Source organism: Cryptomeria japonica, chromosome 4 (genome assembly GCF_030272615.1).
Source record: "Cryptomeria japonica chromosome 4, Sugi_1.0, whole genome shotgun sequence".
Classification (NCBI taxonomy): domain Eukaryota; kingdom Viridiplantae; phylum Streptophyta; class Pinopsida; order Cupressales; family Cupressaceae; genus Cryptomeria; species Cryptomeria japonica.
The window spans coordinates 587,176,465-587,203,121 of NC_081408.1; the positions used below are offsets into that span (position 1 = coordinate 587,176,465).

The window sequence follows — 26,657 nt, forward strand, 5'->3', positions numbered from 1 at the left end:
CTTAATCTACATCCTAGTTCTAGAAGAAGTTTTTGATTTTCAATGCCATTTCAATTATTTTGACTATTATTTGTAGCTTATTTATGATTTAATGATGTTCTTTATATTTATCTCCATGTTCCCACTCTATCTGAGATAATTTATGGATGCATCTGTTACAAGTGCGGTTGCTATTGCACCAAAAGATCGACCTGTTAATTCCCGATACAAGCACTAGACTTATAGAATCCACAAGAGGCGGTTAAGCCATGTCACAAACCCGAGCGCCTTGCAACAATCCCCTCCGCACCCAACGCAAGTGAGGGGTTTGAACCCATGACAAAGCTTTGATACCACTTGTTACAAGTGTGGTTACCGTTGCACAAAAAGATCGACCCGTTAATGCTCGATACAACCACTAGACTTATAGAATCCATAGGAGGCGGTTAAGCCATGTCACAAACCCAAGCGCTGTGTTGCACAACACAAGGAGACCAAGGGCGCACACCTTGCAACAACATCTTAGTTCTTCTCATGTTTTCTCTCATATGTATTAGACATCTATTCTATCTTGGTGATGGAACTAGTCCTTGGAAGGTCATGTTGAGCTCTTCTCTCTTTCACTTTTCAATTTTTTTTTTCTTTTTTTTTGGAGTGTTATGAAAAAATCTTTACACTTGATTATGGAAAGATGTTAATGAATTTTTTATGAGAAAAAATTCTAACTTTTTAAATCTTTCTCATTATAAGTTCGAAAAGTCTTTTTTGTTGCAGCTCAACTCTACAAATAGTGCCTTATAAAATATCATTATCTTTATTTGGAGATTAAGTTTTTAGATTTTGAATACACTTTAACTATTTTCTCACCATTACAAGTTTTCTATCTTTATACTTTTCAAATGAAATTGATTAAGAATACATTTGATTATTTATGACACAAGTTGTGACATTAAAATTAAATTAAATATAATTGTTTGCTATTTTTTCCATCATCTTGTAGGTGAGCAATAGGTTTAAGAGAGTATACTTATTTGGTTTAGTGGTGGTCCTCTTCTATATATTTTCACTCTTATTTTTTCTTGTGACTATGTAGTGAACCGAGGCCCTTTTTAAGTAATTTCTTTAACAATAAAAAATCATGTGCCCCATGCTTAGCTTTATAGATTCTTAGCTATATCTTTTTTTAAGATTATATTTGATTATTTATGACACAAGTTGTGACATTAAAAATAAATTAAATATAATTGTTTGCTATTTTTTCCATCATCTTGTAGGTGAGCGATAGATTTAAGAGAGTATACTTATTTGATTTAATGGTGGTCCTCTTCTATATATTTTCACTCTTATTTTTTCTTGTGACTATGTAGTGAACCGAGGCCTTTTTTAAGTAATTTTTTTAACAATAAAAAATCATGTGCCCCACGCCTAGCTTTATAGATTCTTAGCTATATATCTTTTTTATTGAGTAGGGTATTGTGGTGACATAATCAAGTCGCAACAAAAGTATCATGCAACCGACCACGTTTGGAATTACATAGCTAGAGTCGTGCAACTAGGTTCACAATAAATTATCTTGTAAATAAATATATTGAAGATAAGTCATACATATAGTGACGGCTACACAGTTTTTTTCGATAAACCCTAATTGACACTGTCATATCTACCTCCAATCAAACAAAGAGAGTGATGCCAAAACGAACATAAATTTGAGATAGACAGAGAGCCTTTCCTGCAATTTCGATCGACATGGCTTTCTCTGAGTTTTCTGCATCTTTGCATGCAAGAAATATAATGAAAGATGGTTCCTATGCTCCAGCAACAGCTACAGCATGTGCACTCATTGTTTTCTTGTGGGTTTTGCACAGATTTAGCGTGCAAAGGAAGAATACATTGGGATTCAGATTGCCCCCGGGTCCGTTTGCATGGCCCATTATTGGAAATCTGAACCAGCTGAAAAGGCTTCCTCATCGTGATCTTCATGAACTTGGTAAGAAATATGGGCCTATTATGATGCTGAAATTGGGTTCTGTTCCCACTGTTGTGGTTTCTTCTTCGGCCATGGCCAAGGAGTTCTTGAAAACCCACGATAAGGTTTTTGCCAGCCGACCTCGTACTGCTGCAGGAAAATATATTGGCTATAATTTCAAAGATCTGATTTTGTCTCCTTACGGGTAGGAAGCTGTGCGTGGTAGAATTGCTGAATACCAAAAGGATCGATTCCTTCAGATGTATACGAGAGGAAGAAATGCTTTTGGCTATTCGTTCAGTGTGGGAGATGTCTGGGCAGGGTAAGAAGCCTGTTAATCTCACCAACTTGTTTTCATCGTTTGTGCAAGCAGTCATGTGGCGTATCCTTGCCGATACCAAATTTTCTTTTAATGGCGACACTCATCTTGGTGGTCATGGCGAAGAGGTAAAGAAGATGGCATCTGAGGTGGCAGCTACAGTAGGAGCTGTCAATATTGGGGACTTCATTCCTTACTTCGACTGGTTGGACTTGCAAGGAGTAAAGCGACGCATGAAAAAGGTACACGAGTCATTCGACCAAGTGATAAGTAAAATAATAGAGGAGCACCAGCAGCGCAGGAGGGAGTTCCGAAAGGAGTCTGATACTAAGGACATCATTGACGTGCTCTTGGAAATGGAGAGTCTCGATGGAAGGGAAATCACAGAGGAAAACATTAAAGCCATTGTTTTTGTACGTATTTACCTCTTGTTTATGACAGAATCTCAATCTGGTTGTTTTTTAATCAATTTGATATGTAGTTCTTTTCTTTCTCGATCTAACAAGGCTGAATAACGTCTTTTGAAGGATATTTTCGTTGCTGGAGTTGAAACAACATCTACTTCGTTAGATTGGGCAATGAGTGCGATTCTTAAAAATCCTGGCGTGGCCAAAAAATGCAAGAGGAAATCGATTCAGTGGTAGGCAGGGAGAGGACTGTAAATGAGCGTGATATATCTAGCTTGGAGTACGTGCAGTGTGTAGTGAAGGAGACACTGAGGTTATATCCAGTGGTACCCTTAATGCTTCCACATGAATCCACAGAAGATTGCACAGTTGATGGATTCTTCATTCCTGAGAAAAGCAGGCTTATTGTCAATGCTTGGGCTATCGGAAGAGATCCATCCTTGTGGGAAGATCCCCTGGAGTTCAAGCCAGAGAGATTTATGGGTAAAAACGTTGATGTTGTGAGAGACAAAGACTCTTTTGATATGGTGCCATTTGGAGCAGGAAGGAGAGGATGCCCAGGGGCAAGCATGGCCGTTGTGACGATGAACCTTGTATTGGCTCAACTCGTTCATTGGTTTGAGTGCAGCGTGGATGGGGATTTGGATATGACGGAAGTCTTTGGAGCTGCCACGCCCAGGAGTGTCGACCTTCTTGTCCGTCCTACACTGAGGCTATCTACCTGCCCTTAAATTTAAAACTATGTTTATTATTTCCTTGTGCAACATGCGCATTTTTTTAATGTTTGTCATGAAAGCTCTCCTGTGTGTTTTGGTAGACCTACTCCAATTATTCATATTACTACTATTAATTCTGTAATTTCGTCAACGTTTTTTGTGATCGACTTTTAATAATTTATATAAGCTCCCATGTTCTTGGTGATCGACTTTTAATAATTGTTATAAGTTCATATGTTCTTTAAATGATAAGTAAAAAGATCTCTTATTTAAAAGAGAAGATCATAAGGATTTAGTAGTTGAACATTCTAATAATTAGAAAATGTTTGTTATATTTTGATCTATTTATTGAATATTTAAATATCCTTTTTTTATTATTAGTCTCTTTTTTTAGCAGAGAATTAATGTTTTCATCTCAAAAAAAGAAAGGATTAGTCTGCGTTGACAATCTTGTAAACTGAAAAAATATAAGTTTAAGCTAAAGTTTTATTTTTCTTTCTATTAAATTATTTTAAAATTTATTAATTTTTTCATTTATCATTGGAAGTTAGATTTTTTGTTGGGGTTTATTTTATTTTACTTTTTTCTAAAAATATTTATTATGATTGAAATATTTGGTCCTTGCGAGAAATCGTACAAATTTCTTAATTTGAACATTAAGACTACACCTGGCATTTGTAAATGCTAGTTGTAGTCTTAATATCCATTAAATACTCTAAAGTACCTGTTATTTCATATGTTGTATATTTTTCTAAATTTTAATCGCTAATTGTGTGGGAAGTGAATTTATTCCTAGTCATCCATTGAGAGAAAAGAGGGTTGTTGGAAAGGCGGAACCTGTTTGCGCACCAGAGCTTATTACAGAGTCCATTTGGAAGGCATTGGCCAAATCTGGTGACGGTGGTGAAATTTTGGATTACCCAAGTGTAGAAGAGTTGGTTTGCAAAGCCAGGGCTCCTGTGAAGAAGGAATATTTGAGGGTTGGTCCTTCTATAAGGCCTATTAATAAGAAAGTTTTAGTAGAGAAGAAATTGAAAAGGTAGCTCAAAAAAGAGAGGTAACAAGTGGAATTATTTTGTTGACTGTGTCAGCGATGGTGAGGAGCGGGAAGGCTTCGGGGGTCAGGGTTTCGACAATAGAGGAAGAAGGTGGGGATGGGAGGGATGAAACAAATGGTGATGTAGAGGTGCTAGTAGTTGCGGCAAGTAGGCCTTCTGCACCCTGTGGGTGTTGGTGGAAATATGGTGTTGCTGCTCAGCTCTTCTTTCCCCATGTGTTGAGGTTTGTGCTCTCCCTCCATTTCCATCTTCTAGTGGTCGGTGTGGCTTGGTTCAGATCTGCTCGGGATGGGAAGCTTTTCGCATGCGTGAGGGGTGCAGATAGGGGTGGTGGCGGGCTGCCATTTGGTGCACCCGGTCTTGGCTTTCTATTTGGGCACTGGATCTTTTTTGGGTATTGTGGATCTCTTTTGCCCTATTTTGTGACCCTCTATTTGATCTTTGGTTTAGATGGCATGAGAGGTATTTGGGGCAGGGTGTGGGCTCTAGGGACGTTGGTTGATGTTGTTCTTGATGTTAGGCTTGAGGTTTCTGAGCCTTGAGGTTTGGTGGATCTTCCCTCCTTGGGTGCGGTGGTGGTTCCTCTTGTTTGGGACCTAGGTGTTTTTTCAAGGTTTTACATTTGTGGGTTTTCAGTTTCCCTTCTCTCTTTGGGATGCCTTGTGCCCTTGGGGCCGGATTTGGTGCTACTAAGGTTTTCTTTTTGGGAGATCTGATGTCTTGGGTTTTTTTTTTGATCTGGATTGTCCTCCTATTGAGGTGGAGGGACTTTTTCTGTGTTGGGCTATGATTGAAATGTTTGGGTTCTTCTTCTTGCCTGTCTAAGGTGGTCCTTTCTCCTATAGAGGTGGATATTTGATGGTTGGGAGCAGTAGGGCTTCAGCTTGCTACTAGAGGCTTTTCGGGGCTGACGTTCCGCCTTGTCTCTTGTCCTATTGAGGTGGATCGCTTCCCTATTGAGGTGGGGAGATGGTGTGAGGAGGTCTTTCGGATGATGTTGCTGCTCATGCTGCTGGTTGAAGATGCCTTTCATTTCTCTCATGTGTTTCTTCATGGCAAGGTGTGGGTCCCTTGTGTCCCTACTACCCATATTTGTTTGTGGGTTAAGGGACCCTTCCAAATCCCTCCCGGTTCTGTTTGGAATCAGTCAGCTGGTTTTTTGGTTTGAAGTTGTGGGAGCTTGGTAAAACCCCATGATCCTGCACTAACCCGTTAAGGACTGGTTTTGTCTTGGGCATCCAAAGTTTTTGGCTGTAGGTTAAGGGAGCCTTGGAAAACCCTTCTGTGCTCGTTTTGGCTGCCAGTTCAAAACCCAGGATGAAGGTTAGGGGAGCCTTTCAAAACCCTTTGTGTCTAGATTGTGTTTGTATGCCAGCCTATTGTAATCTGGTTTCTTTGAAGGTTATGGGTGCCTGGAAACACCCATGGTGTTTTGTGTAGGTTTAGGGAGCCTCTGTAAAACCCTTGTTCTTGTTTTTGGGGTGGTTTTTTCCATCCTAGTTGTGATTTGGCTATTGGTTTTCTGATGATCTCACCTTTTGGCAGCATGATATTGTGGGTTCCAGATCCTAGTAAAATCTAAAGGTTTTGAGTCCCTTCAAAACCTATGGGATTTCAGATCCCCTCAAAACCTATTGTATAGGGTTTCGGGTCCCCTCAAAACCTGTTTATGCTTAATGAAAAACAGGTGGGATTCTTTTATTAATATTTTTTTTATATTACTCAGTTAAAATTTTTTCTTTTAAACAACAAAAAATTCTTGCAAATGAAATGAAGTTCGTCTTGCACTCTAGGCAATGATGTCTTGCTGCCATTTTTCAAATTTCAGGGTTTCAAATATCATGATATGTTTTGCTCTCCCAGATCTTAGAGTATGCATAGATTCAACAAGCAATTTTGTGCATAGCTAAATTGATTACATTCAATAGGATACATCTTTACCTCCAATATTTCCTTACTATGCTTCTCTGCATCTATGTACAAATTGTTATTCTTAATAATGCCACTACACAATTGTAGTTATGATACAATTTGTTATTCTTTTTCATAGTTTTTTTTGTAGTTTAATTTCCTCTGAGACAATAGAGGACATGGATGGTGATTTTTCTTTTGACATTCTTTTTCTCCCATGTCATATATGTTCATTGGATCATAACTATTTTCCAACAATTACATTCTTTTTTGTATAAGTTTGGATTGACTTGCCTCCATAGTCACATCTATGCTACATCCCTTAAATTTTGGGATTAACCAGTCTGGTTTAGACTGAACCACCAATCTTTTATCTTGTTCAAATTTCTTATGTATTAAATTTGTTTTTTTCTGTATCTATCAATGTTTTTTATTAGACTACTTGATGCCTCATCTGCATAATTGTGAGTGCTATAGTGTCATAGTTAGAATAGTAAACGATAAAAATGGTGGATTTGCCTCTTTAAATTCTTATGCAGGGTGACTTTTCATCATGTTTTAACTAAACATTATTATCAAAATTACAAGTCTCACTTTGGTAGTCCGACATTTTTTATGGCCTAATTAGGGGTCAATAATTCTGACTTAGAAATACACAAATGAACACTGTTACAAGCTTAGCTAATTCCAACACAAGTGCTGTTATGCAAATTTGAATTGATTGTTGAATTCTGGGAAAGGAATCTGCCAAGAAAATTCAGAAATATAAATTCTTGATACATGAAAGGAAAAAGGGTTTAGAGAATCATGTTATAGAAATTTGCAATAAAACTCTAAACAACCAATCATAAAAACTTTGGAATTGCATTTGACTAATGAATAATTTGAAACTGTCATTCGGGAATATATGCCACATTTTTTATATTTATTTTTCCAAAATCTGTTTACTATTTCTCCTTCTGTGTGTTGACTAATATATTGTCGCCTTTTACTAAAGGTTGAATATTTTAAATTGAATTTGAACAGATATTGCCCTATGCTTTTTGTTATTTTTTCTTTCATTTATTCTCGAGGTCTTTGCATAGATGACTCAAAATGTCATTGTAATATGGGATTCTTGGATAAAACATTTTATTTTTTCTACTGCTAAATAAATAAAAAATCTGGTTTTAATCAACAATTGTTGCCCAAAAAAATTAAATATTTGAACACAACAATTCATAGTTCACCATTAATGAGTACATCTACAGGCAAAATAGGGCAATTGTTGTTTTATTATTATCTACATCATCACTTAATGTAAAAGTTTTTAAAATATTCAAATATGAAGATACAGTAAGTAGAAACAAAGAGGTTCTTACAATTTTTAGCCATTCCCATTTAGAAACATATACCAAAAACCATGTTTCATGCTGTTGTTTAGATTCACTTAATACATATGCTGTAAACTAAGTATTGATGGTAAATTTGTTCCTTGATCTAAGAAACAAAATAGGCCAATTCAATCAGTAAGCTCTTCATTTTACATAATAAACAAGGGCCTTTTTAGGCTCATCTGGTTCCTATAAAATATGTGTTTGAAAAAATGAATATAGGAACAAGGCAATGGAAGTGAAATCCACTAAATTGACTATGATTTAACCACTCCTTTCTATTACTAAAAATTAACTACATTGATATTCATTTTATATCCGTTTCACTCCACTTAATCATATCATATTTTTAGCATTTTGCTTTCAATTTTCTTTATGTTTTGCACTAAAAAATAATACTCTTGCATTTTAATCATAAATATGCAGGTAGTTAAAACACATCTGATCATGACTGAAGTAGGAAAACTACCTCAATTTTGGTTCTTCATTTTTCATAAAACAATTTGTTGCTATCATTGTATGTAGTTTCTATTATGCATTTAGTCGCCTACCATCTCAATTTTGGTTCCTTGTTTTTCATAAACCAATTCTGTTGCTATCATTGTATGTAGTTTCTATTATGCATTTAATCGCCTTAAAACTTTAACACTGTTTGTTTTTGCAGCTTATTCCATGTCTTAATATTACTGTGATCCTCCTTTTACTTCATTCTAATTTGAAATCACTTTCTTTTGTTTTAAGTATACAGATTTATCTCATTTGCATTCTTTCTTAACTCTTCTTAATATTGCAGATTTTTCATTTCACAATCTACAAAATATCGACAACTACATGCTACGACTATTGATGACCTTACAATGATACTCTCACATGTATAGTGTTTATACCAATGCTTCATTTTTTTAAATATAAAACATGAACAACTCCACACTAGAACCCTTGAAGAGATTCCGCTTGTTAAGTTTTTGTAACTTTTGCATTTTGTGGTTAATATATTATCTTTCAGCCCTTCTAACTATTTAAATTTCATAGCATTGGCGGAACATTAACCAAATGAAAAATAGACCAGGTTCACTTTTGTTTCATCATACTATAATACCAATTGTTAATGACGTATGATACGACATCCAGTATGGCTTTTTAAACTTATGTTAATCTATAGTTGTCAACAACTTCAAATATTCATCATTTGAAATGGTTTCTCTTTAACAATGAATGAATCTTAATGAGGGCATTTCATTACATCTGTCTTATTTTTATCTGAGCTAATTTTGATATTTTGCAGCCTTAACAATGCTGCTCTAACATTTGTGATTACCATTGATTTTGGTGCTGCTATGCTTAGCAAGTACATATGATGACAGTCTGATTCTGGGAATGCCATATTCCTTGAATCGTATTTGATTTTATGGCCTAAGGTTGTTTTGATATAGAACAACAATTTTGAATGCAAAGAATATGTACCTGTATAGAATTGCTTACATGAGTAGTTGTGCTTTGTTCTGAATGATATATATTACACTAATGGATGACGTGTATGCCTTTTTCTATTGCAAGAACTTAACTATCATAGTCTCTGCAACCCTTGCATCCATATTTAGAATATGAAAAGATATTTTGTTTCTTTCTTAGATATTTTGATCTCTACAAAAATTGCTTTATGTTATTACGAATTGAACTCTATGAGTGTTGAATCAACCTTTAGATTCCTGTTTGACAGGGTTTTCAATTCATTTATATATATTTTTTTGAATTTTAAAACTCTTCAGTAGCTGATGGTTTTTTATTTGAGAATTAAGTGCATGTTATCTGTAAAATGCTTAATGTTGTAGGAATTAGGGATTTTGTTATGTGGGCAATCATGTTTGGAAGGGTTCTTTATTTGTTGTTTACTTTGGTAAATTTATTGTTATTGATGTGGTGCTAGATTTTTTTGATGAATAGGCCTTCTCTATTAATTTAAAATATTAAAGTACATATTCACAAAAATATAAGAGTCTAGATTGTTTGTATGTTGAAGTTACACTATTTCAAGCTATGTAAGTTTTATAGTTTTATTTGGTTATAGTTGGAAAAATGAAAACAAAGTTATTTATTATGATGCAAATATGATTCCGCTGGTAGCAGCCTCTTCATTTTTGAATTGAATCTGATGCACTTCATACCACTGCAGATCAACGTTTTAAATTCCCTGCTATTTTTTTCTGTAATAGGCAGGGACTCCAACTCTAACAGAGCTCTTGTTTCATTAATAAGTCTCATATTATTAATTATTTTAAATCCACTTTACATTTATCATTTATTACAACTAAAATCTATCCAACTACCCGTTATTTTATATGAGAAAACTACACATTTTTAAGCTTATAATACTTCATATGAAACAAAATACAATGTTATTCATAATAACTTCATAATATTTTTGAAAATATAAACAACTAATATCAAATATATTATATTTCATTGACAATCTTACAAGATGATTATATCCAAACACAAATAAAATTTTCAAATTACTACATACTTGCTACTTAATAGATAATAATATACAAGTGTTCAACTTCTAGTCCTTCACTAATTAAATATGTTCACAACTTGACATAAATATTTATTTTATTTTATTTTTCATACTCATCCCATCTCTCATAAATTTTAGGCAATAAACATCAAGACTTCAACCACCAAATATTTAGTACTCATAAAATAGCTATGTAAATGTGAGCCTCACCATTTGAATCAAATCAAATAATTAACACACCAAATTTTAAACTCGATTCTATCAATCCACCTTATCACCTCTTATCCAATAATAAATCATGATTTCAAACATAGATATGAAACATTTCCAAGAAAAATATGTTTTAGTTCTAAAAAAATGGTTTTTAAACTAGATTAGTTGTCTATTAAAAATAACAAATTGTACTCATTCCTTCAAGAAATAATATCACATTATATTTTGGGTAGAAAATATGGAATAAAATGTTTGGGTTCAATAATCAATAATAACACAACAATATTGATATTCTTTTCACATGGTTTTAGCTAATAACTTGGTTATTGATCAATGTTGTGAATAATTGCAAGTATAAATCAAAAAATTAACACACCAAATTTATAATTTGGTTCAATCAATCTACTCCATCATCTCTTATCTAATAAAAAATCACAATTTCAAAGCCACATATCAAACACTTTGAAGAATAATTATGTTTTAATTTCAATGAAATAATGGTTTTCAAACCAGATAGGTTGTCTATTACAAATAACAAATTGTACTCATCCCTTCGAGAAATAAAAGAGCTTTAAATTTTGAGTAGATTTTTATGGAATAAACTGTTTTGGTTCAATAATCACACAACAATATTTCTATTCTTTTGAAATAGTTTTAACTAATAAGTTGCTTTCTAACCAATTGTCAAAATAATAACAAATATAGTGGCTCTTAAATAGATCCAAAAAAAATAAAAATGCAACACTAGATATAATCAAGGCTCCTTACAACACATATATAATATCAAATATAGAAGATTAAGGCATGCTATCATTGTATTCAAATTCTTCAAGTATATAAAACAAACAAGCTTCTTACATTCAACTATTCAAATTCATTGAGTATATAAAAAATATAGTCGTCTTCCACTTATAATGTTTTTTTTAGCTATAACAGGGTTATCCCTGTGACCCAGCCTAATGCCCAACCTGTCTTACCTTGGTCTTACTCATTACCAAGTTGGGGTTCAGGGAGGGGTGAGCTGAGGTGAGACTAATCCCCTGTGGGGAGGATCCACAACTCGCAAGTAGTCCCCCCCTCTTAAATCTAGGGAGGTAGTAGAACTCAAGGCCCATGGGGAGCAAACCCATAGCCCAAGCCAACTCACCTACCCATGTGGGTTTTCTTCCACTTCTAATTTTATGTTACAAAGAAAAATACTTATATAATTTTTTTTACATGGTATCTTAATATATATTATAATTATAAATAATTTGTTAGGCCCAATATGGAAAGCTAATGTACTGAGAGGGGAGGGGTGAATCAGTACTCCAAAACTTTTCTTGAATAATAACTTTACTGTTATGCATAAACAGAATAGTGTAGTAACATAAAATAAAGTTAAAACAAATAGATAACAATCATACATGATTCACTCCATAACACATATATTTTGGTTATGTAGAAACTCTTGGTTAGAGAGAAAAACTATGATGGGGATGGCACCCACAACTTCACTGCTGCAATAATAAAGAGTGCTCGGTTAGAGCTACATATTAGCTATTTCTGATAGCTTACCCTGTTAGGAGTAACAAGATCTGTTAGATCTACCTTGCTAAAGGATTTTACAACATTTAATCTAAATGCTGCACCTAGTTAGAGGCTTTACAATTTATAGACTTGATTCGAGTCTTTTACCCTGTTAAAGGTTTCTCTTACAACTTCACAATATTACAATAAAATCATTACAAATATCTGCAACTTTACATCTAAAATGTTATAGCAGATTCTATGTGCTCAGAATAGATTACCTTTCTTATAGCATACCTCGGTAACCCATATAGTAACTCGGTAAACCCCACTTGTTTACTCTGTTCTTCGACTGTTCTCTGAAAACTGTCTCGGTGACCTCTATGTCTCTATAACAGTCTTCTTACACTCATGAACACCTTTAACTCTTAACTCATGTTGTATAAATAGATCTCTTAAGACGGCGATCCAATTCATTGCTTCGATCTTACAAACATGATTCCTCGAATGAATAACTATACAAAATATTTCATTGGTTAGATTGATCTCAAAATCATACACAATCTTCTAGTGCAATTTCCAATGTGATAACGATTAGATGTGCCTCGATCTTGTAACACGTTTTCATATGCATGTCCAGGTTCAATGAATCTGGTAACATGTTTCACTCAGTGTATATAAACTCGGTGTGTCATCTTTGCTACTTGGTAGACATAAAAAGATACTTGGTAGATAGCTCAGTGTGTACTGCGTTTTGTGACTGCTTTCTTCTGTAACCGACTAGACTATGCATACCGACTTCTCTGTGTATACCGACTGCATGATTCGGTAGTGTTAACCGACTAGAGTATATAGTATGACTTTGAATATAAAAACTAATGGAAACTTGATAAGTAGTAACAATCTCCCCTTTTGACATTAGTTGAGATGTTTGACAAAAACTAATTTCAAAGTCATAACTCAAAAATCTATATACTTTGCAAAATGACTATACTTGATAGTATATATAATAGTAAATGAAATAGTATATTTAGATATACTCCCCTTATCATTATATTGTACATAACTCTGATTTTGCATGCTCGGTTCTATGCTTGTGTGCTCTACTTACTATCCTTGGATACTTTGCATACTCTGCTCGGTATACTCCCCCTATATACAATACTCCAAATACTATATCATTCTCAATACTGTATCAAAACTGTATGTATCAAAACTATATCACTCCCCAAATATATTATATCACTCCCTCAAGACTATCATATTACTCCCCCTTTTTGACAAACATCAAAAACTTTAATTTCCATCCAGGGGTGGTAACTGGTGAAAAATGGATTTGTACTTTTTTCGGGCATCAGTGGGAGCAACAAAGAATGTATCCTTTACACTATCCATTAAAGAATTTTGTGCTTGAATATCAGCCAATAGTGATATTAAGCCATCAAGAGTGCTTCCCTCTTGTGTAGTAGATAGGCGTGTGGCTCGGTTAATCTGTTCTTGGATGGATGAAAGATGAGGAAGGAATAATGTCTGAAGTGTCATTATATCCATCTGATCTTGTGTTCTTCATTTCTTAGTTCCAATCGTTGAGCCATGAGCTATTGAAGCTTGCTATAAAAATTCTGAACTGAATTGGGCTCTGGGGTCAACTTATTTGAGAGATTGGTGATCTCTTTCTCAATTGCATCAGTTTTATTCTTAATGTCTTTAATGAATATAGAAAATGTATAGAGTTTCTGAAATAAATAAAGAATGTGCTTGAGTTGAGGGGACAACTCAGCAATGAATTTGACAAGTTTGACTTTGCCAATAGCTAGAGCTTTCTGTACCTCTTCTATCATTTTTGCAGTAAGCTCCTTGTCTTTTAGATTGCTCAAAGACTTAGATGCATCAACTCCGGATGTTTCTATTTGATTAAGGAGTTCATCCAGTTGAATGTGGATGGCTGCATCAATTGACACTGTAGCTGTAGGTAGCATATCTAATAGCAGTGTCTTCACCTTCTAAAGTACTTTATTCTTCTTTTGTATGGCCATCTATTTTTCTTGTTCGGCCTTTTCTTTGCATAGTTCACCAAAATCAATGAGTGCTTGCCCCTTTAATTTTGATATATCCACGTTGGGCAACACTATCGGTTTAGATAAATCAACTTTGAAACTATGCTTTTTCACCTTCTTCTCTTTACCTTCAGTCGATTGAACCAAGACAATAGCTTGAGAGGCTTGCTGACCCTCGGTAGGTTGCTCGGTAGAGACAACACTTTGGTCGGTTCCTATAACCGCTGTGGTGTCTTTTGGTGTCTCGGTACTGGGTGTCTCAGCTGCAACATTTTCAGTGCTCGAAGGTGCTTGAGAGGTCTGTTCTAGAGTAGTATCTTCTCCTATTGTAGACTTGTGACCTTCAGTGCTTTGTGCTATATCTTGAGGAGCTTCGATAGAGACAAGTTGATTGATCGGTGGATAAGGATGAACTTGTTCTAAAATGGATTCACTAGATACAAGTTTTGCATATGTAGTGCCTTCTATCATTTCCTGCTCCGATTCCTCTATATCCATGACATCTTCATCTATTTGAATAGTGTCAGCAGGGTCTTGTTCGGTAGCATCAGGACCTTGCTCGGTGACATCAGGATCATGCTTGGTGACATCAATGATTTCAACTGTAGATTTTTCACCGGCATCTTTGATTTTGAAGATTTCCTACCATTTTGCTTTTGTCTCATTTTCTACGTCAATATATAGCCCATTCATCAGTTTTAAGGCTCTCTGTTTGACAAGAAATTTTGAATTGTAGGTTGTTAGATGTTCCTTTATTTCCGCTACTGACATATCAGGAAATAGATGGACTAGACTTCTTTCTCTAATTTGTTTCTCTGAGTCCATTGCATATTTCCACCTATTATCAATATGCAAGTAAAGTTCATTTGGAAGTGACTTTACTAGTTCCAATGGAGCTAACCGAAACTTTAGAAGTGTGTAGATGGTAGCTTCTTCAATTTGTCTCTTCTCATCATTATTTCTAGTTTCATACTTGACATATCTAAATGAACCAAATCCACCATATTCTTTTAGATTGGCACATAAGTTTTCAACACTATGTATATTTACCTTCTTGCTCTTGACAATCTGGAATTTGTTTGCATCTTCAAATTCTGTATCACTAGACTCTTTTGCCAAAATGAGTCTCTGAGTAGATTTCTTTTATGTCTTTGTTACCTTGGGAGCAGTAACACTCTTTTGTTTCTTACTTGGTGATGCTACAGATGCTCTTGTATTAGGTCTCTTTGTTGGAGGAGTCAGTAGGGCCTTTGAAGTGTCCTGTTTCTTTCTATTTAACACTTTACCCTTAGGCAATTCGGTGCTCAGTGTTATAGCTGCCTCTTGAGCTTTTGATTCCTCTTTGGTGATGGCAAGAGTGCCTTTGAGAGGTGTGGAGGAACAATCTTCTCCTAATTTCTCTATTAAAACCTTTATCATCTTTATTTCTTTTCTTGTAGCTTTGGGTACTACAATGCTCATTTTTACTTTTCCCTTCACTTCTTCATAGGTTCCATACCTCAGCTTGATAGCATGCCTTGGTAATGTAATAAATGCATTAATTTTTTGTTGTGTGATGTCAAAGTCAATCTCATAACCCATAGGTGGTAAAGATTGAGTTCTTGGTTCCACAGCATTCACATAACAATAATCAGTGTCTACCTCAAAGCATATGTCATCTTTATATTTCTCCACTAGCTGGGGTGGAATCCAGTACCTGTTGTGCATTTTCTCTTGAAATTTACTGAAGTAATCATCCATTATATCATTGAAATTATCACCTAGCTTCTTGATGAAGTCATTAATCTAATGGGTGATTGGTCGGTGTAGCTCCCAAACTACTTTACCGACTAATGGAAAGAATTTTTCAAAGTAGAAAAATATGCATACAAGAAGTGAACCAAAATTTAGTGTATTTGCCGAGTTGTTCTTCTTTGGCTTCCTTATTGTGTTCAGATTCTCAAACAGGTTCTTCAGTAACACTTCACATAAGTCAATTTTCATTCCCTTTTTCACAATTTTATAAGCTATTGCAATTGCTGCATAGGGTACACTATTTTCCCTTGCTGATTGGAAGAAACAGTAACCAATTACTCTAATGGCAAACTTAAGTTCTGCATCAGTGACATTGTTCAATTTTAGTCCTCTGTAATCAGATTCTACTCCGGTTGAACTGATCAATTCCTTCTGTGATATCATCTTTTGAGCTCGTGCATGATCATAGATAGGATAACCGGTGATTACATGAATGATTTCCTTGGTGATTTTCAATGGTTTCTCTTCTAGCCACATGAAATCATCATGAAATCTGCTCAAAACAAACTTGACCCACTGGGGTTTGAACACACAAGGATAGGTTAGGGCTTCAGTCAATCCTTTGATTTTGATGTGTTCATACTTGTTGTTTAATACACCATCAGTACATAGTTCATCATAGGTGTCTCTTATTTCAACATGACCGAGTTCTTCAACACGACATTTGGTGAAGAATCTCACATCTTCGATTAACAATACTATGTCTGGGATGAGTGAAAAGGCAGTTTTGTCATCCGGTTCGGAGGCGACTTTAGGAGTCAAAGAGTATTTCAGTGAGAGCTTCTCTACATTCTTGACAACTATGGGATCTTGGATCTTGGGCACCATTTAGGATTTTAGGTAAAAAACTAGTAAAGAGTCCTTAGGGTTTCAGAATTCCAAATGACAGATGCTTTATACTTAGCAAATAATGGCAACAAGATTGGTAAACTAGCTTAACAATATGTTGAGATTTGATGTAAATACCTTGGATTTGCTTTGAATGAGGTTTTGATCACCTTGGAATCACTCTGCTCCACTCTTTCAAAAACTTGGTGAATGAAAATGATCACGAAAATGCTTTTAAGTACACAAAATATCTTATCGGGCTCCGTGTGGGTTAGGTCAAAAACATTAAATGCACTCGATTGCTTTTTAACCGATTTACTCTCCTTTTTTGTTTTAACTGAGTAACTAAGCTTCCTTCATTTATTGACTTGATAGGCTTCCTGTATTCACCAACTTGACAGGTTTCCTGTAAAGTGCTTCAAAGACTTTGATAGAATTACAAACTTACTAATGCATCTTAACTATGCAGATTTTGAATTTAGTACATAATAGAATAGGAACTGTTATGATTTTAACCTTCAGAAAATGCAGTCCCTTAATACCTTTACTGATTAATTTGGACTAGGTGCACCTAACTCGGTAGGTAAGGTGCTTTCTTCATTTGACACAATTTCCTTCTTTTTCCAAATCATCTATAATTTGCCTTTTATTTCTTCAATGTCTCCTCTAGGTTGATCTCTGCAATCTCTAGCCAAGTGTCCAACTTTGTGACAATGAAAACATGCCATACTAGGATTTCTCCATGATCTTCGGTTGTTCATTCCAAACCTTATAAAATAGTTAGCACTAATATGTCCATATCTTCCACAACATTCACACCATATCCTTGTATTGTAATCCCATGGTACTACTGCATATTGTCAGTAAGGATCTATGTGAGTTTGGTAACTTCTAGTCTTTGCTCGGTGTGTGCCAACACTTCTCAGTACTATGTCCATATCTATTGCAGTTTCTACAAAACCCTTTGTATTTTGCCTTTTGACAGTTGTTAACAAACTTTGTCCTACGTTGGTTAAATCTGTGACCATATTTATTGCAATTGTAACAATAACCATTGGACTTAGTGACATTCGGTTGCTTACCTTTTCTGATTTGGCACATGTTGGTAGTATGACCTTGATTTCCACAGTAGTAGCAAATAGGCTTCTTTCTTTTGATGTTGTTCCTGTTTCCAGCTTGCTTTGATGATTCCCCTCTCTCGGTAGTATGAATTCCTTTCTCGGTAGAGTATTTTCCTTTGTAACTGAGTCCTGCATCTCTGTTGGGTCTTCTTGTATTCAATTGCTCATCCAACATCTTTGATGCTTCATAACTCTTCTTCAGTGTTTCTTTGGATTTCTTCTCTGTTTCAAGTTCATCGATCAACCTTGATACTTCAAGTTTCAATGCTTGATTTTCATCATTCTTCAGAATTGCTTCATGATGTGCATAACCTAGTTGATCTATCATATTTTGTTGAATCCTAGTCAACCTTACAATTTCATCATTTTTATCAGATACTAAGACTTCAAGTTGTTGTTTCTCTCTTTGTAGATCTCTTGTTTTATCCTCAACTATTCTTAATGCATCTCAATTTTCAGTCATTTGTGTGCTGAAATGTTCATGTTCTCTTTTCATTGCTTTTAGTTGATCAGCCAGTGCTTTGTTCTTTTCTTTCAATACTCCAATCATTTCTTCAATCTCTTCAGATATACTATTCTTAGATGATGTCTCAATTTGTTCCACTAACTCTTGAGAATCCTGCAAGTCATCAGATAATCTTCTTCTTACTTTCAGAAATTTTTGCATTTGCCTTTGTATGTCTGCAATCACTTGATTAGCATGATCCAACTCTTCTTGCAGATACACAATCCTCCAAGATTGTTTGTAGCCTTCCATTGATAAGATCTTTCTCTTTAGGTAGTTAAACCCTTTTCAAAGATTCAGGCTCTGATACCAATTGTTAGGCCCAATATGGAAAGCTAATGTACTAAGAGGGGAAGGGTGAATCAGTACTCCAAAAATTTTCTTGAATAATAACTTTACTGTTATGCATAAACAGAATAGTGCAGTAACATAAAATAGAGTTGAAACAAATAGATAACAATCATACAAGATTCACTCCATAACACATATATTTTTGTTATGCAAAAACTCTTGGTTAGAGAGAAAAACTGCGGTGGGGATGGTACCCACAATTTCACTACTGCAATAATAAAGAGTGCTCGGTTAGAGCTACATATTAGCTATTTCTGATAGCTTACCCTGTTAGGAGTAACAAGATTTGTTAGATCTACCTTGCTAAAGGATTTTACAACATTTAATCTAAATGCTACACTTGGTTAGAAGCTTTACAATCTATAGACTTGATTAAAGTCTTTTACCCTGTTAAAGGTTTCTCTTACAACTTCACAATATTACAATAAAATCATTACAAATATCTGCAACTTTACATCTAAAATGTTATAGCAGATTCTATGTGCTCAGAATAGATTACCTTTCTTATAGCATACCTCGGTAACCCATATAGTAACTCGGTAAACCCTTCTGTTTACTTTGTTCTTCGTCTGTTCTCTGAAAACCTTCTCGGTGACCTCTATGTCTCTGTAATAGTCTTCTTACACTCATGCACACCTTTAACTCTTAACTCATGCTATATAAATAGATCTCTTAAGACGGTGATCCAATTCATTGCTTCGATCTTACAAACACGATTCCTCAAATGAATAACTATACACAATATTTCATTGGTTAGATTGATCTCAAAATCATACACAATCTTCTAGTGCAATTTCCAATGTGATAATGGTTAGATGTGCCTCGATCTTGTAACACGTTTTCATATGCATGTCCAGGTTCAATGAATCTGGTAACACGTTTCACTCGGTGTATATCAACTCGGTGTGTCATCTTTGCTGCTCGGTAGACATAAAAAGATACTTGGTAGATAGCTCGATGTGTACTATGTTCTGTGACTACTTTCTTCTGTAACCGACTAGACTGTGCATACCGACTTCTCTGTGTATACCAACTGCATGATTTGGTAGTGTTAATCGACTAGAGTATATAGTATGACTTTGAATATAAAAACTAATGTAAACTTGATAATTAGTAACATAATTATCCATTCAATAAGTCTTCAAATGGTATCTTAATATCTACTTTAATATTAACATGTAATTTGAGTCTATAATGTTTATATAACAATGTGTTGACTCTAACACACTTTGAACAATGTTATATAGGCATTAGAGACTTAAGATACCATCTACACGTCTTTAGTTGTGAACCCAAAATTATTACTATATATAATTGTGTATAACATAATAAATAAATGAATAAACAAATAGTTAGACTAGCCACAAGGAGTTGTTAATGGGAATGAGAGTATAAATTATAAACATGGAATCAAATGGTAGTAAAAAAATCATATCAAGTTTATCATCATGTTGTTTGATAAAATGATTAAAATTATAATTCAATTGCAATAATCCAATTCACCCCACAATGGCACTCAAGTTTCTATTTTGTTTTTTCATGATGTGTAATTGAAACATCTATTCATTGTGCATACTCTAGAATTCATGTTGTAGAAAAGATACTTATGCTTCAATAATTTCCCCCCACAATAATTTAATTTCTTCAAACATTTGTATTTTGGACTAGATATATTTTCCTTGTTCTAGCCATTAATTTAAAGATGTTTCTATTTTTTTAAATTTCTATTTATGCCTTCACTTATTTCACATACTTAGGAATAGTTGCCAATAAATTAAATTGAGATTTTTAGTGTGTTTAAGGAAAATACTAAAATTCTTTAGTAATTTTTATCTTTTTGAAATAGTTAGGATTAAAGTATTTTTTTTTGGAAAGGGGGAAAATATGTTAGAAAGGTAGTAGAGAATCATTGAAATGAAAATGAACGTAAAAGGCTAAACATATGAAAAACTAGACCTTGCATTGTTGGCTTGTATTTATAAATAATGATATTATACATATATTAATTTTTTTAAAAAGAGATGGTAAGTTTGTAGGGAGACATATTGCATTTTATTGAGATGTTAATGCTAAAAAATTACATTATTTTATTAAGATGCATCTTCATCTATTAATGAATCTTAATCACTTGAATTCGGTGATTTTGACCAAGAAAATTTATCCTAGTATTGGAAAAGTATAAAATATTTTGATCAAGTTTAGAGTTTAAGAATAAGTTCTTAATACCTCAAAGCTACAAAATCTAAAAGGTAGGAATTCCAATCTACCAGATGGATATCACAACAAACTATTAGTATTTTTTATCACTAGAAAGTTATATCTATTAGTCCAATTTAAACTAATTGAATGATAAGTATAGTTTTTCATCTCTAATCTAGGAAATGATTTCATTAAATTTTATTACATTTTTAATTTGGTTGTTGAATTAGTTAGAGACATGGTTCTTGAATCTTAAATGCCACATGCATTCTTTATGGTTCCTAGCATTCGTGGTCAATATTTTTCAAAAGAAATGAATTATCTCATATTATTATTAACCCACTTAGGTTCCATACTTCAACTTAACCTACTTAATTAATCTTTATTATGTTCTTTGTGTATCATAGTTTTAAAATAATGATTAATACAAAGTGGTTAGTGAAATTAAGTTTAGATAAAAATAGATCTGTTTAATGAAGGTATAAACTATCAAAGAAATAAATACAATGAGGTAGATTATTTTCCACATAACTCTTCTCTTGTGAGGATTATTTGAACTAGAGCCTTGATATTCCCTAAAATAATTTTAGATTAGAGAAATATTATTTTTTTTTTGAATTGCATTCCATGATCAATCATCATGATGAAGAATACTAAAGAAGAAGAATTTTTTTATAAACCAAGATACTATAAAGAAAAGAGTAGAAGAGGAGAGAGAGAGGGGGGGTGAATAAATTTTTTATAAACCAAGATACTATAAAGAAAATAGTAGGAGAGGAGAGAGAGTGAGGGAGGGTGCAAGTGGCAATTAAGATTGACGAACACCTAAAATATTAGGGAGAAAGGAAAGAAATTGATAGATTCTAGGAACGATGGAAAATTAGAAGAGAAATGAAGATAAATGATAAGAAATTAATAAGATAGAAAGTGCAATTAATTAATTAATAAATAAAATAATAAATAACACAAATCACAAGATTTAACATATTACAATTTAAAACTAAAGCCAAAAACAAAATATGATAAAAAACCCGAAAAACTAAGGAATAACCTATTATAACTTTAACTCTATGAGTAAAATTCACATAAACTAAAGATCAAATAATAATTATAAAAATAGTGCCAAAGGAATGAACAAGATTTGTCTTGTGTATTAATGAAACAATGTGAATTTATTGATAAAATTACCAACATAATACTTATGTAAATCAATCACTAAAATTGTTAATTATAAATAATTATATATTATTGTACATATAAAATATAAAATTAAAATATTGATAACTACTATCAAGGTCCCTCTACCCATCATTGGTTAAAACTTAACTTCAACCATTGCTCGCTTGGGAATGGCAAGTAGGCAAGTGGGAGTGGAGTCTTGTGTAACCAGGAGGGGAGGTTATTCTTTTTGTATACTATCAACCTAGGGTTGTAGACTTTACATTATGCTGAGGTGGTAGTGACATGTCAGGGCATCCTCATTGCCAAAAAAAAAACGAGGATGAAAAACATTATTATTGAGGGTGACTCAATGAATGTAATCAATCTAAAGGTTAACAATGACAAATCTAGCTAGCAGGTTACGAATTTGATTGATCATTCCTACACCACTATCATCGCTTTTCAAAATCACATGGTTCTACATGTGTTTAGAGAGGGAAATACATTAGTGGATCTTCTTGATAACTTGTCTACTAAAATAAATAATTGCATTGTTTGGGAGAAAATTTCCTCCCTTCCAACTAATATTATCAAAAAGTCACAATTGGACGAACATGGTATCCCAATTTAATTTTCCACCATCTCTGAAGCTGGCTGCATGTATCAGACTCATGATGAATTTCAGTTTTGTTAATTTCACTCCTTGTGGTCCCAAAATTTATGTTTTTCTTCCTCCTCTCATTTTGGTACTAGTTATTTTGCATTGCATCTACATTGTTTGTCCCTGAATAATGCTAAAACCTCTTATAAAAGGCGATAACAACCACGAAATCTTCTATATTTCACAAGACCCAAAATATTGAAGAATAACAATTTAGGTCCATTTTGTTTTAATATTTTGATAATTATATTAGCTATAAAAAATGGATTAGAGAGATTTAACATAATAGTTGTATTTCTGACCAAACAATTGCAGCCAAAAAATAAAAAGACAAAAAAAAAAATAAACTGGTAATAACAAGATTAGATTCAATCCGATTCTCTCAAAAACTACTTATAGCTTACACAAAGGCACACAATTATAGCTGTGAAACTCAAAATTAATTAGGATGCCTAATTTCATTCAAAATTTGTTTAAAACTTTGATAATACCTTTTTAATTGATATTGAATATTTATTCAATAGTTATGAAAATTACAACTAGAGACTTAGAAAGATCCAACATAAATAGAAACTATCAAATTTTTGGCTGACCAATTTGACAAAACTAAGCAAAACAATACCAAATAGCATGCAATATAAAAAGGCTTTAAGTCAAACTTGTAAATCTCAATAGTAACCAAATAGTATTAAAATATTCACAAAACTGTGATTATAACTTTATACTCCAAAACTTTATCAAACTTTATTATACGTCAAACTATATATTATTTCATCAAACTTTATACTCCAACAATATGTGCTGACTATTGACACAACAAAGGCATATTTGGCCAATTTGTTTCAGCAAAAATGTTGCTTCCAAAGATGGAAGCATAAATAAAAAATAAATTTTGTTATATAAACAACGTAGAATTACAAAATGTCACATCTAATAAGCATTTATATTATTCAGTTGGATATTTCACACATTTATGTTTTATAGGTATATTTATCCAATATTTAAATCATTAAAAAGGGCCTTTAGAACTATCAAGGTGATTTGATATGATGCAACTACTAGACACCAAAATAGTGTTTAGTATTTTGGAGAACCTAAAACCTGTAGTTATTAAAATTGTGATTAAATCTCTAATTCAAACTTTATGCTCAATGATGTTTGATAACTCTATTACAGGGTTCAAAATATCAACCTTCCTATAGAATCAACTTGCTACACAAGAACCGAGTACTAACAAAGAGATTGCAACATTTAAAGCCAACTTTCTTATATTTGAAAAGGTTTGCAATTAAAACATATTTGGGTAATACAAGGGACGTCATTTATTATTGGTTAAGGGAAGTGATATCTGATATGAAAAGTGATGTTTTTGGTTAACAAGATCTCTATTTTTTTCTCTGAATCAGACTTCCCAATACTTTTATATAGGCTGATGTGAATGGTGATAATGTAGACCTTGTCTACAAGTTCCTAAAATCATGGAGAGGTGGAGTTTTTATGAGAATATAAAGATGGAAATGCATTGGATTGATATGCACCCACAACTTCTCCATTATATAATGAAGTACTTGATAAGATCTTTTTTTAATTCATAGTTTGCTTACATCTTGTCCAATTCATCAAAATTATGTATCACATTATATTATACAATACTACATGTATATAGATCTATATTTTAAACTTAAAATATGTTTTCCCTTCACTTTTCTATTGATGTAGCTCTTGCAACTCCTATGACTCCAAGTGCTAGGTGAGCGATGGGTTTAAGAGTATACTTTTTTTTCTTTTGTCTTTGCAATGTGCCGGAGACCTTTTTAATAATTATTTAAACTATAAAAAGTCAATGTGTCCTCATGCCTAGCCTTATAAATTCTAGCTATATTTTTTTCGTTGACTAGGGGAAGAGCACCAGTAGTCATCATAGCTAACTTCACGCACCCACAAATCCTAAATGGTACATCGGATTTTAATTTTAATTTTTTTAGTTGTCTTCGTATGCGACTTAACTATTTATAGCTATTGATCTGACTTTTGGGTGGTAATGTTGCATGTTGTGGAATCAATTATGCGCACAAAGGTCAAAAAATACACATTTCAAAGTGTCACCTTATACCTAACTAAAGATGTTCCAGTAACTGTCAACTCAAAATCGCTAGTGCTTGCTGACAAATGTCCCAATAGTGGTGCACAAATGTTCCAATAGTGGTGCAAAAATGGGCCAATTATGAACAAAAAATTACAAAAAATGATTGGCTATTGGTGCAAAACAAATTTATTAATGGTGATTTCACTATGACGGCTATTGGGGGGTCAACATGACAATAAGATGACGGTTATTGAAACTATGTTATCTATTAGTGCTCTTCCCCTAAGATATTGTGGTGACATAATCAACACAACAAAAGAATCAAGAAACCGAATGCATTTTGAAAATAGGAAAACTTGATGGAAGGAACTAAGGACATCATTGACGTGCTCTCGGAAATAGGGAAACTCGATGGAAGGGAAATCACAGAGGAAAACATTAAAGCCATTGTTTTTGTACGTATTTACTTATGAACAAACCCCCCCCTTTTTTTTTTCCAATTTAATTGTTACTTCTTTTCCTTCTTGATCTAACAAGGCTGAATAACTTTTGAAGGATATTTTCGTTGCTGGAGTTGAAACCACGTCTACTACGTTAGAATGGGCAATGAGTGCGATTCTTCAAAACCCTGGTGTGGCCAAGAAAATGCAAGAGGAAATTGATTCAGTGGACTGTAAGTGAGCGTGATATATCAAGCTTGGAGTATGTGCAGTGTGTGGTGAAGGAGATGCTGAGGTCATATCCGGCGTCACCGCTCCTGCTTCCACACTAATCAACACAAGATTGCAGAGTTGGTGGATTCTTCATTCCTGAGAGAAGCAGGCTTATTGTCAATGCTTGTGCTATTGGAAGAAATCCATCCTTGTGGGAAGAACCCCTGGCATTCAAGCCAGAGAGGTTTATGGGTAAAAATGTTGATATTGTGAAATAAAGACAATTTTGATATGGTGCCTTTTGGAGCAGGAAGGAGAGGATGTCCAGGGGAAGCCATGGCCGTTGTGAGCATGAACCTTCTTTTAGCTCAGCTAATTCACTGTTTTGATTGGAGCGTGGAAGGGGATTTGGATTTGACAGAAGTCTTTGGATCCACCACGCCCAGGAGTGTGGAACTTCTCGCTCGTCCTGCCTTGAGGCTGTCAACCTGCCCTTAAATTTAAAACCATATTTCCATACCGTGATAAGAAGATGACCATTTTTTAAATCCTCATATAAGTTCTCTCTTTCATCTAGTAAATCTCTCTTATAATTTACATTCGTGATATTACTTATTTAAACTCTCTAGTTTGCTGTTCCAATAAGTGGAAGAATATTATATGTAATTGCGTGATGTATCATATGACAATGACATGTTTTTTTATTTAATTGTTTAACTTATTTTTTAAATATTGTTTTTTTAAATGTTATAGTTATTTTTAATTATTCATATTATTTTTCTATAAACAAGAATGCATCATTATGTGTATAAAATATTTTATTATAAAAATAACAAATATATATTTTTAATTTATATTAAATTCAATAATAAATAATAGTGAGACATATGTTAATATTATTATGATATCAATCTTAAAAGAAAATGACAAAAGTAGAAGATGCAAGTCAAAGATGTGAAAAATTCAAATGAGAAAAAAACATAGATCTAATCTAATTAAATACATTTAGTGAGGTCTTCATCAAGTTGCTTGCTATCTTCCACATGAACAATATGTCCAAGTTCATGACCTTGAAAAATAGATGCATTCTTCTCATCTTGTTCAACTTGAATGATACCTTCATGCATGCCCATTTTTTCACATCTCATGATGTGATGATCCTCATTTATTGATGTCTTGGCAAAGTGGCTTTCATCACCTAAGGATTTATTCCCCATGGTATCTTGTTCAACAACTTCTTGATAATGCATTGACCATATATGAGAGTCGCCA

The 26,657-nt window shown here is 33.6% G+C and overlaps 3 protein-coding genes across 3 annotated transcripts; all 3 read left to right on the forward strand.

The window, feature by feature from the left end:
• Positions 1-1,725: 1,725 nt before the first annotated feature.
• LOC131076256 (cytochrome P450 750A1-like) lies at positions 1,726-2,779 on the forward strand. Its single transcript, XM_058013333.2, has 2 exons — positions 1,726-2,150; positions 2,206-2,779. The coding sequence occupies exons 1-2, from the start codon at positions 1,726-1,728 to the stop codon at positions 2,777-2,779; spliced, it is 999 nt and encodes a 332-aa protein (XP_057869316.2).
• Positions 2,780-2,880: 101 nt separating this feature from the next.
• On the forward strand, positions 2,881-4,430 carry LOC131875214 (cytochrome P450 CYP736A12-like). The gene is made up of 2 exons (XM_059219278.1): positions 2,881-3,383; positions 4,169-4,430. Exons 1-2 carry the CDS (start codon positions 2,881-2,883, stop codon positions 4,428-4,430), a joined length of 765 nt encoding a protein of 254 aa, XP_059075261.1.
• A 20,661-nt stretch (positions 4,431-25,091) lies between these two features.
• Positions 25,092-25,883, forward strand: LOC131076257 (cytochrome P450 750A1-like). The gene is made up of 3 exons (XM_058013334.2): positions 25,092-25,187; positions 25,288-25,405; positions 25,666-25,883. The coding sequence occupies exons 1-3, from the start codon at positions 25,092-25,094 to the stop codon at positions 25,881-25,883; spliced, it is 432 nt and encodes a 143-aa protein (XP_057869317.2).
• The last annotated feature ends 774 nt before the right edge of the window (positions 25,884-26,657 follow it).

What these genes read in the sequence shown, in the direction of transcription:
- LOC131076256 (XM_058013333.2), top strand. Translation starts at nt 1,726, where the DNA reads ATGGCTTTCTCTGAGTTTTCTGCATCTTTGCATGCAAGAAATATAATG. An exon ending in CTGATTTTGTCTCCTTACGG is followed by an intron (nt 2,151 to 2,205) that starts GTAGGAAGCTGT and finishes CGATTCCTTCAG; the next exon opens with ATGTATACGAGAGGAAGAAA.
- LOC131875214 (XM_059219278.1), top strand. Translation starts at nt 2,881, where the DNA reads ATGCAAGAGGAAATCGATTCAGTGGTAGGCAGGGAGAGGACTGTAAAT. An exon ending in CTTGTCCGTCCTACACTGAG is followed by an intron (nt 3,384 to 4,168) that starts GCTATCTACCTG and finishes TTGTGTGGGAAG; the next exon opens with TGAATTTATTCCTAGTCATC.
- LOC131076257 (XM_058013334.2), top strand. Translation starts at nt 25,092, where the DNA reads ATGGAAGGAACTAAGGACATCATTGACGTGCTCTCGGAAATAGGGAAA. An exon ending in ACATTAAAGCCATTGTTTTT is followed by an intron (nt 25,188 to 25,287) that starts GTACGTATTTAC and finishes TAACTTTTGAAG; the next exon opens with GATATTTTCGTTGCTGGAGT. An exon ending in GGAAATTGATTCAGTGGACT is followed by an intron (nt 25,406 to 25,665) that starts GTAAGTGAGCGT and finishes TGTGAAATAAAG; the next exon opens with ACAATTTTGATATGGTGCCT.